Source organism: Hetaerina americana, unplaced genomic scaffold (genome assembly GCF_022747635.1).
Source record: "Hetaerina americana unplaced genomic scaffold, ioHetAmer1.1.p SCAF_67, whole genome shotgun sequence".
Taxonomy (NCBI): Eukaryota; Metazoa; Arthropoda; class Insecta; order Odonata; family Calopterygidae; genus Hetaerina; species Hetaerina americana.
Window position 1 is genome coordinate 1 of NW_027287283.1, and position 15000 is coordinate 15000.

At 38.1% G+C, this 15000-nt stretch overlaps 1 protein-coding gene across 1 annotated transcript in view; it reads right to left on the reverse strand.

The window, feature by feature from the left end:
• Positions 1–3452: 3452 nt before the first annotated feature.
• Positions 3453–15000, reverse strand: part of LOC139696065 (structural maintenance of chromosomes protein 6-like) — a 31562-nt gene continuing 20014 nt past the window's right edge. The window contains exons 9-14 of the mRNA XM_071594681.1: positions 10277–10464; positions 9189–9364; positions 7023–7157; positions 6733–6949; positions 3980–4150; positions 3453–3521 (exon numbers count right to left, since the gene is read on the reverse strand). Of these exons, the coding sequence (XP_071450782.1) occupies positions 3453–3521; positions 3980–4150; positions 6733–6949; positions 7023–7157; positions 9189–9364; positions 10277–10464 (956 nt within the window). The remainder of the gene's footprint in view (positions 3522–3979; positions 4151–6732; positions 6950–7022; positions 7158–9188; positions 9365–10276; positions 10465–15000) is intronic.

The following is a 15000-nucleotide window of genomic DNA, read 5'->3' on the forward strand; positions in this document are numbered from 1 at the left end:
GTGGTCGATTTGGCAGTTGATTTGGTAGTTTTTTGCCACAATCTGGATGAGCTTCCGCATCACTACATAACTGTGGACAACACATGGATACACTACTGCACTCCAGAGACAAAGGAACAGTCAAAACAGTGAGGGCGGTCTGGCTCCAAAGGAGGCAAAGAGGGTGAAATAAGCCGACACAATGATGACCGTGAATTTTCAGGATGACATCGAGTCATCTACGTGAATTACTTGCAAAAAGGACAAATGATAAACGGAGAGTATATATATTATGCAGTGCAACTGCACAGGTTGCGTGAAGAAATCAAAGGAAAACCATTCTCATTTGGCAAGGAAAAATATTCTCTTCTCTCACGGCAGTGCTTGGGTGCACGGCTGTGCAGTTTCAATGGAGAAAATAACGACACTCAAGTTTGAATTCTCACCACATCCACTAGATTTGGACCCCAGTGAATTTTTTCCCCAACTTGAAAAAGTGGCCCCACAGAAAATGAATCACATCGAACAAGGAGGTCATTGCCAACACCTGCCTATTTTGAAGACCTTCCAAAATACTGCATTTCACCATCCAGAACTTTGCAGTTATCATGAATTTGCATAGATACTGCGTGCCCAGGGCTTCATAGTCATCTTGAACAAGTACATATGCCGTGCATCTGGGCGTGTGTACATATTTCTATATTTGTTCAGCATGCAGTGGGATTTTGTGTTTGAATATGTATTTGGCCAATGTGGCTCGTCTCTTTCTTCTCGCTATGCGTGCCACAAAACGCACTGCTCCTATCCTTTATGATGTTGTATGATTGCTTACCTACTTTCCTTCCTCTTGTCTCTCATTTTTTTCTGCTTTGGTGGGTGAAACTGCCCCCTGATGCCTTTTCTTGGCCAAAGAATTGGGGCATTTGGTCAATATATAAGACCTGCAAATCTCTGTGTGAAGTACGTTTCTTCAATAGCTCAAGTGATTAGCGCATCCGCCTGTCAAGTGGAAAGATCCAGAGTTCAAATCCCGGTCTAGGAAATATTTTTACATTTGTGATCTGCTTGATTCCGCTTTCCCCACCTCTCCTGTGTTTGCCCTTCATGTGTGTTCCTATCCCTTTTCCTTACATCTATTTCTGTATGAATGAATTTGTTTGCCATACCGCATGATTTTGTGTTAAATTATGTGTGTGTGTGCACTCAAGGTAATTTGCTTTTTGAATGAAAGGAAAACAAACGAGGAAGTACTTGGTATGGTGGGCGAAGAGAGGGGTTTGTTGGGAGCAATCCTATGGAGGCAGGAAAAGTGGATGAAGGGGGTATTGACCGGTAGGGGGATGTTGAAGACTGTAATTGAGGGGAGAATGTTAGGCAAATGAGGAAAGGGAAGGAAGAGGATAGGGATGTTGGACGGGATGAAGGGAGGAAGAAGATACTCAGAGCTGAAGAGGGACCTGATGTGGAGTAGGATGTTGCATTTTGCTAGGGGTCACAAATTATTTAATTAGTAATGTCCATCCGAAAACCTACCTTAACCGGTAGATTACGTTGAAAAAACATTCTTCAAGGACTTATTTAATGACCCCCATAGCTTTTTCTTGGAATGAAGTGATAAGTGGAAGACACTGAATTGAGTTCTGAAGAATTCCTTATGTACCAGCCTAATTTTTAATCTAGGTAAACAAATTTTATGTATTGAGCATAACATATTACAATCAACAATATAAATCACTAATATAGACATGTACACAGAAAACTTACTAATGGACCTGAGGACCGACTCCTGCCTTCCATGAGGGTAACTTGAATCAAAACCGTGGATAATCTATTGAATAACTGATCGAAGTACTTCTCCACTTGATAACATTTATTATTTTAGGACTGGGTTTCGATGTATAACATCATCATGGATGATGTAATACATTGAAACCTGGTCGTAAAATAAATAAAAAATGTTATCAAGTGGAAAAGTGCTTCGATCAGTTATTCATTATGTTTGACTTCCACCACATCACGCCTGAAGCTACTCAATTTGTGGATAATCTGGTTTTATTTGAATTTGGACAACCTACGGTCCCAAACATGAGGGTAATCTGAAAATTTCTTGGCCTGATGGTGATAATGACAATTTTTGTGTTCAAAAACGTTTTATTTTTTAACATAATCACCTTTAATATTAATACATTTCATCCTGCAGTGTTCCAGTGCAATTACCCTCTGTAGTGTTCTTCGAGTAGTGCTGCAAAGTGCTCGCCAGCAGCTGCAACTGCTAGTCAATCAGATGAAAAATCAGAGACCAGCGAGGAAACTTTTGAGTTTTCAGAAGAGGTGGGAAGTCTGAGGGAGCCAAATCCAGGGATTAGGGTGTATGTTCCCGCACTTCATAGCGCAAATCCATCAATTTTCCAATCACCACGGTACTTTTGTGGGCAGGTGCATTGCCCTGGTGGAGAATGTTTCCTCCCTCCGCAAGATACGTCCACTATCACGAATTTTTGCACCCAGTTTCAGGAGAAGGTTAGAATGGTAACAGAAAAGTTAATGGTCCCCAGTTTCTGTTTCACCTTTTCCAAGATAGCCGATCAACAGAATTCCTTTTGACTCCCAATAAACAGATGCCATGAGCTTCCGTGCAGATGGCACTGTCTTTGCCTTCTTCGGAGCTTATGAATCGGCCTCTATCCACCGCAAGGATCGTTGCTTTGATTTTGATGCGTAATATCAATTCCATGTTTCATCCAATGTCATATGCCAATGCAGAAAAAATACTCTTGTTTTTCATTGAGCACTGTTTGTAAAGGGGAGGCCTAAAGAAGAAAAAAATCATCTTTCGCCAGGACAATTCACCTCCTCACAAAGTCGCATTGGCAATGGGAAAACTATGGGAAATGGGGTACGATTTGATCTGCCATCCCCTAATTCCCCTGATTAAGCACCCTCAGGCATCCATCTGTTCCCAAACTTGGAAAATTTGTTCCTGGGAAGTTCTTTGTGTCCAATGAAGAAGTTCAGAGTGCCACAGATGGATATTTTCACAGCCTTCCAGACTCTAACTTTCGGGAAGGAATACTGATGTTGAAGAAATGCAGGGCCAAGTGTGTTAAAGTCAAGGGAGACTACACATAGAAAAATAAAATCATTTTTGAACTGAAAATCACAGTCTTTCATTTTCAGGCGAAGAACTTTCCACCTTACCCTCATAATACACATTATAATCTTGTGCCATTGGATATGTTGTACTGGTGTCAAATATTACTCACAGTTCTGATGTATGGGACATGACGGTTGGCCTTGCACAAAACAAGCCAGCAGCAACCTAAGTATCTATGGCAGAATGAGGAGAACCCACCTGTAGGACTACAATTACAGCTCATGGGATTTTATTTTGCAAGTCTGATGCAGAGCATTAATATCACGACTCACTCCTTAAAAGGGTGAAATTCAACCATAAATCTAAGCCCTGATGGCATTTAGAGCTCCTCCTTGTCACGTTGCAAACAGTATGCCAGCTCAGATCGTACACCCAGAGCAATGGGAGCCTGAAAGGAAATTTGCACTCAACTGGTTCAGCAATCTAGTTGCATAAAAATTAGTTTACTGAAGCAAATGCTCACCTTTTCCCCCAAATGGTGACTGGTTGGCAAAATTGTTACAAATTCCCACCTTATGCCCACGTACCCCCCCGTTTCCCCACTTGGCCCCCACACCCTGGGCGCCATGAACAGGAAACATCAATGAAGCATACAGAAATTAAGGGTCAAAATAGCCTTTAATTCAGGATAAATTGATTATCCGTCACTTCCAGTAATCTGCCTCAATCATTCCCAGCGTTCCCGCCTACGTAGGTTTTCCTCCCTCTAGGGCTTGGGTGTTAGTAATTGTCTATTGTTATATTATTGTTCAAAATCCGATGTATAGGCTGAAGTGCTGTCTTTCGATTAACGTGAAATAAATAAATAATGCAAATTATGGATGACAATACTGAAAAGAAACTTACCACCATTGAATCTATTTCCCGGGACTTGCTCTTAGATTCTTCTTTCAATGCATTATATTGGTCCACCATATTTTTGTAAGAATCTTCAATGTCTTTGTAATCACTTTTTGATTGTTCTGACAATATTTCTAAATTTTCAAGCTCGGCTTTCAGAGTGTTCTTTTCTTCGACCTAAAAGAAATAAAATATTAAATATTTAAAATAATCGACGGAATAGAATTAAATTATATTAAAAAGGCACTATCACTCTGAGTGAACACACACGGAGGAATCTCATTTAACAAGAGCTCACAATCCCTACAAAAAAGTTTCCACTAAATCAAGTTCCCATTATCACCACTGGCATTTAGTAATTACTTATTAGAAAATTCCTATGACTTTTCAGGGTATTATAGCTGTCACTGTAGGCATTTTAGATCATAAGTATACCTGTATCAGACTAATGAATGAAAATGCACCATACATTTTTAAGACCTTCCTGGGTTTCATAGTATTTAATGTCACACTGTTGTTGCATGTATAAACATTTCTGGTGGTCAATCTTGGCGACTACTCTAGTTCCATATCACAAATATACCACATCATTTGAGTAGAGGTCTGTATCATGAGTTGGAATGCTTAAGAATATAATTCATTATTGCAAAGACTTCAAAATTGATAATAATTTTTTTATTTGCAAATACTAGGTCAAAACTTTTTGAAGATGGTAGACGCAGTTGTGTCATATTTGAGGTCATATTCCTGGTGCAAAATTACCTACATTTGAGAAGATAATAAAAATAGGCAAGGACAATTTCATTGATATGCAAATTTACTGTAGAAATAACACATCCATATGAACAAATTAAAATACCCCTTCAATCACTCGAATCCTGTTCACCGCTCCACATTTTCATCAAACTTGTTTTCTGACAAAAATATGGAAATAAAACATCACATTCATGCTATGCATTCTCTTTTGGTGGAAAGGTAAATATGGACTCAATTATGGGTGATAGAATTTTGCTAGTGAATATCAAAATAATCCTCTGCATCCACCACCTTGTGGCGAGACACGTTAAGTTTTCGGGCAGTTAAGAGGTTTACAATGAAGAGGTTTTAAAGAGTTCCATTCCATCCCCATTATACGAACAATCCTGATACCATATCTTCAAACATCCTATTACGATCAGGATTCAGATTTTGGCAACCAAACTATACTTCTCTGGTCCCAAATCGACCCATCACAACAATTTTTCTCTCAATGTAGAATCCCTCTTATGCAGAAACTTTGGACGGCATTAAAAATCCAGAACCGTACATGAGCTCTGCATGCTTCTTTGGTTTTCAATGTGCTCATTGACTTGGACTGACAACAGTCTTGCTAGCAATCCAGGAGAGGAAATCAATTACAGCAATCCACCTTCGACCTAAAGACTGAGGATGGAATGCTGGGGAAACTATTGGCAGTCCACGTCAAAAAACACGATTCAAATCCTTAAAGCATGCAGAGCTCCTCTAATCCACACCACAGAAACCTCTGAAGGGACAACCATAACTTTAACCTAAATTTGTTTATGATAAATGACTAACTGAAATGTAGTCCTATGGAAAATTAAGTACTAATGAAAAGCACACATTCACGGGATTTATAAGCAGGCTGAGACAGCTGAAAATGTGTTCTTGGCAATCATATAAAGATTTAATTTTTTATTTTTATGTTTAAGCAGATACTGAATCACTCATGCAGAACAACCTCTGTGGGTGCCTTTGTTAGTTTTCACTATTACTGATTTATTTTCCATGTTTATCAAAGGGCAATAAACTGTACCTTTGGTATTATTCATAGTACTGAGATTATCATTACACGTCTTACTCATTATATCAGGAGTCCACTGTTTGCTGAAATATAATATCAGTGGTGGACAAGTTAACTCAAACACAAATGTATAAAATTGGAAGAAGTCCTCAGCTACTACTACAGAGCTTCTTACAAAGAGAACAAATACCACATTTTGTACGTTTACCTCATTACACAATAATAATTCATGCCCATACACACCATAAAACACTCAGATTTGATCATATAATGGATAGAGTGATTGCCTACAAGGCATCAATCGAGACAATGGGTGTGAGATTACATGCTCAAAAATAAAGAAATTACTGGTTTGCACTTCACATTTTGATAACTTCATAGAACTAATAACTATGAAATTTAGCTTTCTTAATACCTGAAAAATAAAAATATATATTGATCTTGAAGAAATATTTGTACAAATCAATACACCAACAGTAAAACACAAGGGGACGTATAATATCCACCTTTTATGCATAAAATTAGTCATCCCATAAACCAAAGTTAAGACATTGACATTTAAACTTTCAGAACCATTTTGGATCTCTCTTACACAAGAGTGAATCCTCACTTCAAATTTTTGACTTTTTCCAAAAAACATACATCAAGTAATCAGTAAGTTTTCAAAAATTTCATTTGACACGGTGGGCCTACTTAAAGCAAAGATAATTTCAAAATTAATCTTGGGGGAAATCAGTTCACCAAGCATTATTTCAACAAGAGTTTGACGTTAGAGATACTTGATGGAGTTACAAAAAACACCATGGCTATTTCATGACTTTTAATAATAACTGCAACTGCATGAGAACCCTAAATATATCATGAATGAGGGATGAGAAGGGACTTTTTTCTACAGGGTTCCATTATTTTTTTAAAAATACAACTCTGACTGGTGTCTCAATAGCTCTCACCTTACCCAGAAATTAATTTGATTGGCATCAACAGGGTCACTCCTCTGTAAATCCATTATCTGCTGCTTTAGAGATAACTTCTTATTACTCAGTTGATCCAACACTTTCTTGGCTGCTTGAATTTCGCCTTTGTGCAGTTGTATCCGCTTGCCCACAACACATTTCTGGGAGAGCGTGTTCTCGGCCCATTTTTTAACACTAGTAATTTCCGCCAACATTTCCCTGAAAATGGACAGCAGAATAAAGAGGCGGTACGAATATGGATGACTATATATTTCCACAAAATTGAACCCACCTTTTGGCATCTTCAACACTGACTTGAAGGAACTTAGCCTGAGTCCGGTCATCACCAGAATAACATCTATAATTTGGATCAGGATAGTAGGTATCCCCTGACTTTGTCACCACTTTTTTACAATTCTTTGGAACGCTGCAAATTGGATGAATTAAAGTAGGTAGTTATTCTTTGGCATTCCCTTGGCATACTTAATTTTAAGACATTTTCAGCCTATTTCTTGAGCTTCAACTTTAATCAATGCATCCTTAGAGAGATAATTTTACTACATATTATTAAATGGAATGCCAAGTCAAATAATTACAGTGAAGAAATTAAAATTACAGCAGTGCCAATAATGAATTCAGATATATAGTAAATGCCAGTTGATGAATAGATTTCAGCATACTAGTATCAGTGTCAGAATTCAATATTTTTTCCACAACGCACAACCCTGGAAATTTTTTTTCTATATTTTTAGATTATTAATATTTTGGTTCTTACAGATGCATATAATTCTCAATCTTTGAAAAGTATCCACTGATTTGTACTATTACCAGGGCCATGTTAAATGCACAAGGCCACAATCTGTTGAGAAAGGCTGATCAGTGGAATTATTTTATTCAAAAGCATAATGAAATCTTGTAAACTTTGTTATGTACATGTGTTTCAAGGAGGGAAAATGTCTGCCTCACTCAACAACAAACTAGAAAATGCATTCAAAAAGCAATCATCAGACTAATTTTGGAGAATTTGAGAGTGATAAACTTAAAATTTTGAAAAAAAAAATGCTACAATTGCTGAACTTACTCATCTAGTTGCACCAACATCATCTTTGAGTGATGACAAAAAAATCTGTGATTAAAACATACTTGTATTCAATCATCAACTCTTCAATTCAACCTCTTTAGTACTGATGGAATCACATTCAAAATTGGCACCAAACGAAATGCAAGTTCTACTTCTCTTAATAATGGCATTACATAGTCATGCATGCATCATCTTCCATCCTTGTGGGATTACAATTACAAATGTAATTGGCCAGAGGCTGGCTCCCAACTATCTTCCATTCAATCTACTTGAAAACAATGGCCATATGTGGAGATTTTGGCCACACTTAAGATTTTGTTGAGTTTGCTTTTTTGTGCAATTTTTATTCTCCTTACTTGGTGCGGCTTTCAAGTTTTCATTGATTTGATTAACTAAAAGAAGTGTCAAAATGTTTTGCCCTGACACCAGACCTTCTCTAAGTGCACAATTCCAGATTCCACAACAAAGCAAAGGGCGTTGCCAAGCAGTAGAAGGAGAAGGCCACAACAGTTGCATGGACAACAGATTTACAGTCATCCCACTCAGTTGACGACTATTTGTCATTGATGGTGCATTTCCTTACAAAACATATCATCTTTTTAGAAGTTACTCCATTTACATTTTAGATTGGCTCCAATATTTCTGACTTTTCAGTTGAAACACTTAATTGGTGGAATATCGAAAGAGAGAATGTACATTTACTTGAGATAATGCATTCAATACGGCAAGGACATTCAAAATGTGACGGATTCCCATTCAAGGTCACGCTGCTCACATGCTAGAGTTCCTCGTTTGGGAGGCACTACTAAATCAGACTCACATTTAAAGTGTTTGCAGAAAAGTGACAAAAGTCACACGGCATTTAAGGCATATATTGTGGGCAAACACTTGGGTGAAATCTGCCAAGAAAACAATTTTCGGGTCCATGATTTGATCCAAGTTGACTTTTCAGTTTCAATTTATTGAAGAATTTAATGATGCATTGGTGATATCGGATTTATTGCCAAGTGCTTACGGGTGGAATCCGAAAATCTTCTAATAATTCAAACCTATCAATGTATGTAATAAATCAACAAAATATCAGGGATTGGTTATTGGGAATATATTGATATTGGCTCGTTCTGAATTAACATAAAATAGAAATAAAACATTAGGAATACACGAATAATCACAATGCATAACAATTCACCCACACATTATAAATAAAAGTAACCATCTCTCATTGTTTCCAGCAGATTGGGTCATCACACCCAATCTGCTGAAGTGGCACAGAAGGCCCAAGATTTTAAACTACTCTATTCCTAAAATACAATAAAAACCGCTATTTTGAATGAGCAAAAACAAACTGTGATTAATTTCATACCATCCTTCACTTACTTCCTTTCATGCATCATCATTTCACGAGCTGCTCTGGGATCGTCAACCAAAAGTGTAGTTTCAATGCTCAATAAATCCATCAAAGAGTTGGCAACAATATGGTCACTCACTTCCAGCATGTTCAAAACATTGGAATAGCCCGGACAATTCACAGAATGACTCTCGTAGTCATAAATCTAAGAGTTAAATGGGTGAAAATTGATTAATTAATAATATGAGTGAACTATGAAAAATCAACATTACTTTAAACATGGAAATCATCAAATGGCTTTTTTTCATGGCTAAGCGCACATATTTTTGATTGCCTCAGGTTACTAATTGTTATTTACAGGTGATTATATAAACATTTTGTAGCTACTTTCTTTTCCTTAGGGCAACATTTCAGGTGGTCGACTGCTCTGGGATTACTTCTACATAGATTTCAATCAAAATTCTGGACGTCATATCTTTAAGTTTAAATGCAATGCTGTGTAAGACAATCTTCTCCCCTTAGATTCCATGAGGTTATTATCATTTTAACTTTTCATGCGAAGCTTAGTTTCTGTTATTATTTTGATACAATGAAATCCGTATTAAAAGCAACCATTTTCTATGCCTTTATGACACTTTCATACTAGATAATGTTGAATGCCTGTTGGCTCAAGTTTATTGGGAGGGATACAAGGTACGTACGTATTAACAGAGGGGCGACATCATCATTGGCCCAGCACATATTAAGTTTCTCGGCATCATCAGTGACATGAAACTGAAAGTGTGACATTGTATATATTCATGATTGCTGTGGCTTTTTAAGTACTTTCAATGACAAATTAAAACTCTGTTGCATACTATTGACTCCAAACAGTGATATTACAAAAATTTGTAATTAAGGCAACCATTCTCTAAGCCTGATGCAGGAGGAAAATACTTACTATTAAGTATTTTTCTAACGAATCTGCTTGCGCGTATAGGTTGAGTTTATACCAGAATACCCCTGGCCCATAAGACTCTGAGGCTGATTGAGAGCAGTAAAAAGTGCACCTCATGGGCGGAAATGGAAATACATACAGTAGTAACTTTTAATGAAAATATTGGATTGCGAAAAATACCTTGTCCATAAATTTGGTGGCTACCACTGATGGAACAGGACCACCACCTCTGGTAACTTTTTTGATCAAATTGTAAAGAACTTTTCTGTCTTGATGGTCATTCACAATGTATGACCTTAAATTGTCCCCTCCAATTACAGATTCAACTGCAGGAGCCCAACTTTTATCCTTGACTTTGAGGAATGAACCTAAAAAAAAAAAGGAATTGGTGTCATAATTCACATTGGCCTGGTCAAGTGCACCACACTAAATTCATTTCTAAATTCACACAAAGAATGGAATGGGTCCACATCTTTTCCCTCCTTGGGATTATAACTTTCTATAATAGAGTGCCATTGACAATTAACAACTTTTCAATTTGTGGAATTGGGTCATTTTTACTCAGGCCAAGAATTTTACCCATTTTAAAAAATGTTATCAATTCTCACAAAAATTTTTCTACTGAACCAATTATTTAAAAATCTTAATCCTAGACTGGAATGTTCCCGCGTCAATTGCTCCCAAATAAGCAGTACAATAATGGCTGCCAATAGAGCCAAATACATTCTAATATCCTAATTTCTTTAGTTTGCCTTGCACAGGATTTAAGGATTCTTCCCAGAAGAGATGAAAGCCTGCAGCCATTGCAACTCTTTCCATCCTTGCCTGTTAATGTTGAATAGCACACCTGCTCTCCACTTGATTTGCTTCTGGCATTACATAATCTCTGAGATGTGCAAATAGAAAGAACACCATTTACTGAAATATTGGCAATTAAAATCAGAAGATAGGAGATGAGCCGAGCATTACTGAACTCGTAATGACTTAAATGCTGGCCATTATTTTGTTTGTGCAGTCAATCTAGCATCCCCCTACCATTGCGTAGGCCTCTCCCACTCATACACTAAGGATAATGACCAAGTTGATCTAATAGGAGTAGCCTTATAAAATACATTAAAAAATTAAAATTCCCAGGGGATTATCATCTCTCATTCTTCACTTTGTACTTCTCATGAAACAATTTCAAACTTCAGAAGAATGACTGTACATCATAGAAGAGGTGGATAAATACCAAACGAGAGCATTGACTAATGCGGGTAATCTGAAAAGTTCATTCAGAAGCCCTGAAGATGACGATCGAGTCAGACATAGAAACATCGGCCGAGATGGACGAGATAACCCAGTGGAGGACCCGAGAGGAATTCACGCCATCTGATCTGATGATGAAAATGACAATTTACAAATTCAGAGCACCCCCATCACCAAATTAATACTAATATAATTAAAACTGCCTGTATCTACTCTAGACTTGATTATTGCCAAGAAAAATTGAAGAGTCCCAACTAACGCAAGCTCAAAAATGTCCACTTTGCCCGATAACAAAAGCCATAAGCATGGTCCAATTTTGTAGATGGGAACATATCACAATGGTAGTCCCTCCAAATTGCTGCAATCACGATAAAGAAGTTTTCAGCACCCAACAGGTGGATCTCTTGCTGCAGGCAATATATTTCTAAGAAACTGGCTGGAAGGTAAGAAACTGGTTGAGGATAATGTGGCCGTGGATCGTGATTTGAATGGCCCCCCAAGATTCTCGAATGGTAAGCAGCATAGAATATATTATTAATACAAATGAAACATCTATTTTAAAACTCCTTCTCAGATTAAATGATGATACCATAAGGAGACACCTGCCATCGAGGGACGAGACCGCAGAGAAGACTGATGGTGATGATTTAGTGCAAACGGTAACTGCTCACATAAACGACAATCCATTTCCATTGAAAAGTATGTCAAACCATTGGGGCTTAAAGAATGTGAGAAACTAATCTGTGAACAATAATGCCAGCTCAGAATTATCATGGATTATGCCTCCCGAGTTTCAAAGACATTTTGCAAACTCTCAACACGTCACTGTGTGGACAAGAGAGGACATCACTTGCATTCATTAATCATGCTGCACATTCTCCAGACATCCCGTATCAGGGATGTTTAACTGAATTTTAAAGTGAGGCTGCATGCTTCCTTAGAATTTCTCATGATGGCAGAATGAAATAATTAGTTCCATGGTATCAAGAACAATAAGAGAACAGAATGCTTGTAATCGATATCTCCCAGGAGTCAGCTGGACACAATACGTATTGACCTACAAGGTAGGGACTGCGCATGGTTGTACTAGTATATTTATATATTTTTTTGCAGGTTCCCCCCACCTTCCCCCATCCATTTGAAAAACCCTAACCCCCTCATCCCTTACCCTTTCCTCCGGGTGCTGCACCCCCTGCCACGCACCTTTCTGGTGGCTCGCAGGGTAATGATGTAGATGGTATACATAAATATGAAATATGCATGGTACAATGGTGCTATAACTGTGAGAGCAGTGTCCTTGAATGTGTATATTTTTCGAGTTTCAGCAGTGGTAGTGTTGGGGGTTTTCAAGGTGCATCAATGACTATGCTCATTTTGCACCCCAGCCAAAACGTTTAAAACCTCAACACAATTTTAATAATTAATAAATATATAAATATTGAAAACAAAATCCATTAAAAATAAAGAGACCACAACAAAAGTTGCCTCATTACGCCAGTTCCCTTCAAAAATGTTATAACTGCATCCCCTAAAATATTACCTGGCTCTCCCCTTGTTTTAAAACTTTCTCTGGCCCTTTGATACTTATTGCACTGTGCAACGATGTGTTTCGCCATCAGGGCACAATCATTGCAGGGAGATAGTGCTTTTTCCTCCATGAAGAAGTACAAGTGTGTGAGGGCAGAGTGCCCCATCCTCAAGCACGTGACCTCGACCTCTTCCCTCGGATTTTTCTGCATGGAGGAGGGTCATGACGAAATGCCCAATTTCTTTGCCCTAAGTCTCTTCTTGTGTAAGAACCACCAAGCTTCCTTCCACTGGTTTAAAATTAAATTCCGCAAGGCGGCCTTTAGATCCTCCACGGGTACCAATGTGGAATCGGTCTCGAGTTTGCCCAGGGCTTCCTTCGCCACTTTGTCCGCTTTTTCATTGCCAGGTATTCCCACATCACCAGGAGTCCATATAAAGGATACCCCGTCCCCCTTTCTCTGAAGGGTATGATGGATCTCCTGAACTATCACGTGCATTGGTGAGAAGACCAACATGGACTTTAAGGTGCTCAACGAGTCCAAACAGATAATGAAAGAGCCATTATTTCCTTTTATGGCCATTCTGTTAGCCGACAGTTCCGCTGTGAATATTCTGCAAAACGTTTTAGGTTTTAAGACCCCACCTTAGCGGAAGATGACCGCACAGGTCCATGCAGATTCCGACTTTGATCCATCATACTGAATACAAAGGGGCGAGGTCAGAGTGCAATCTGAGGAAAGCACTAATGAGACGCTGGTATTCCGAGTCGTTCGTGAACGCTTTAGGGTGAGCGTGGAACATGGTCTTGATATCTAACTTTGGTGTTCACCAAGGTGGATATTTAGCATTAAAGACCTGGCATACTTCGGGAAAGGTAAAATAAAATTCAAGGATAAGATCATTAAAACGAATGGCTAGTGGCCTGGTGGCCCTTCGCGAGGGGAACAAATCTGAAAATCCTGGGTCAAAAAGAATGCAAAAACATGAGTGGTTCATCACGGATGAAACTAAACAGGCATAATTGCCCATCAAACGGGTCCTGCAGGCTGCCAACAAAGGCTCCCCTGCACCAGCAAGTAGGCCTGGGACTGGGCCGGTTTTAAATTGAGTTTATTATTATTACTTTTTACTTGCCCAGAGATCACAATACAAAAATACCAGGTGGGTGGTGTATGTACATGATACAGGGCACGTCAAAAAAGGAGCAAAGACACAGGCTCAATTAAGATACATAAGAAAAGAAATGATGCTCAGAGTTACATAAATGTTTGGCACAAACCCTTGAACATTGGCTGTAAAATGCACATGCAATATCAAATTCAGAGAAATCATTGATCACCAACATGAATCACACCATGACCATCGGTGGAAACTAAAAGTATGAACTTACTGGTCGGGAATATTGTTGAGATATTCATCAACCAAGTAGAACATATTGCACTGTAGATATCTTTTTAATTTATGCCTGAATGCAGCAGTTCCCTTTGTATCCTTGATACTTATGGGTAGTTTGTTATATAATCTGATGCCCATTTCATTGGGTCCTAATTTCAATGCTTTAGTTCTTATATTCCCATAATGGAAGTCATTCCTGCCTCTGGTGTAATGATGATGATAGGCAGAGTTAAGAGAGTAGCTGCTAATGTTATTTTTTATACATAGTATTAAAAACATAATGTAGATGCATGGGAGTGGTAGCAAATTTAATTCATGGAAAATAGGCCTTGATGGAGCATTGTAAGGTTTCCTGGCGATGATTCTAATAGCTTTATTATGCATTTTTAAGATGGTTTGAGAAATAGCAGCTGATCCCCATAATATTATACTGTAGGTTATATTTGAATAAATTTCCCCATAGTACAAATTGAGTAGTACAGTTTTACTCGTAGTTTCATACAGGTGTCTTCATAAGTAGCAAGCTGAACTGAGTTTGTGTTGAAGGGCTTTTGCACGAGTATCCCAAGGAATATTGGCACACAGAGAAATACCTAGAAATTTACATTCCGTCACATGCTCATTGATTGGTCATTCATTTTTACCAGCAGATCATCTGACGCGTTCTTATCGCATGTTAAGTATACTATTATACTTATATTTACATTTAAACTACATATATATGTATACAC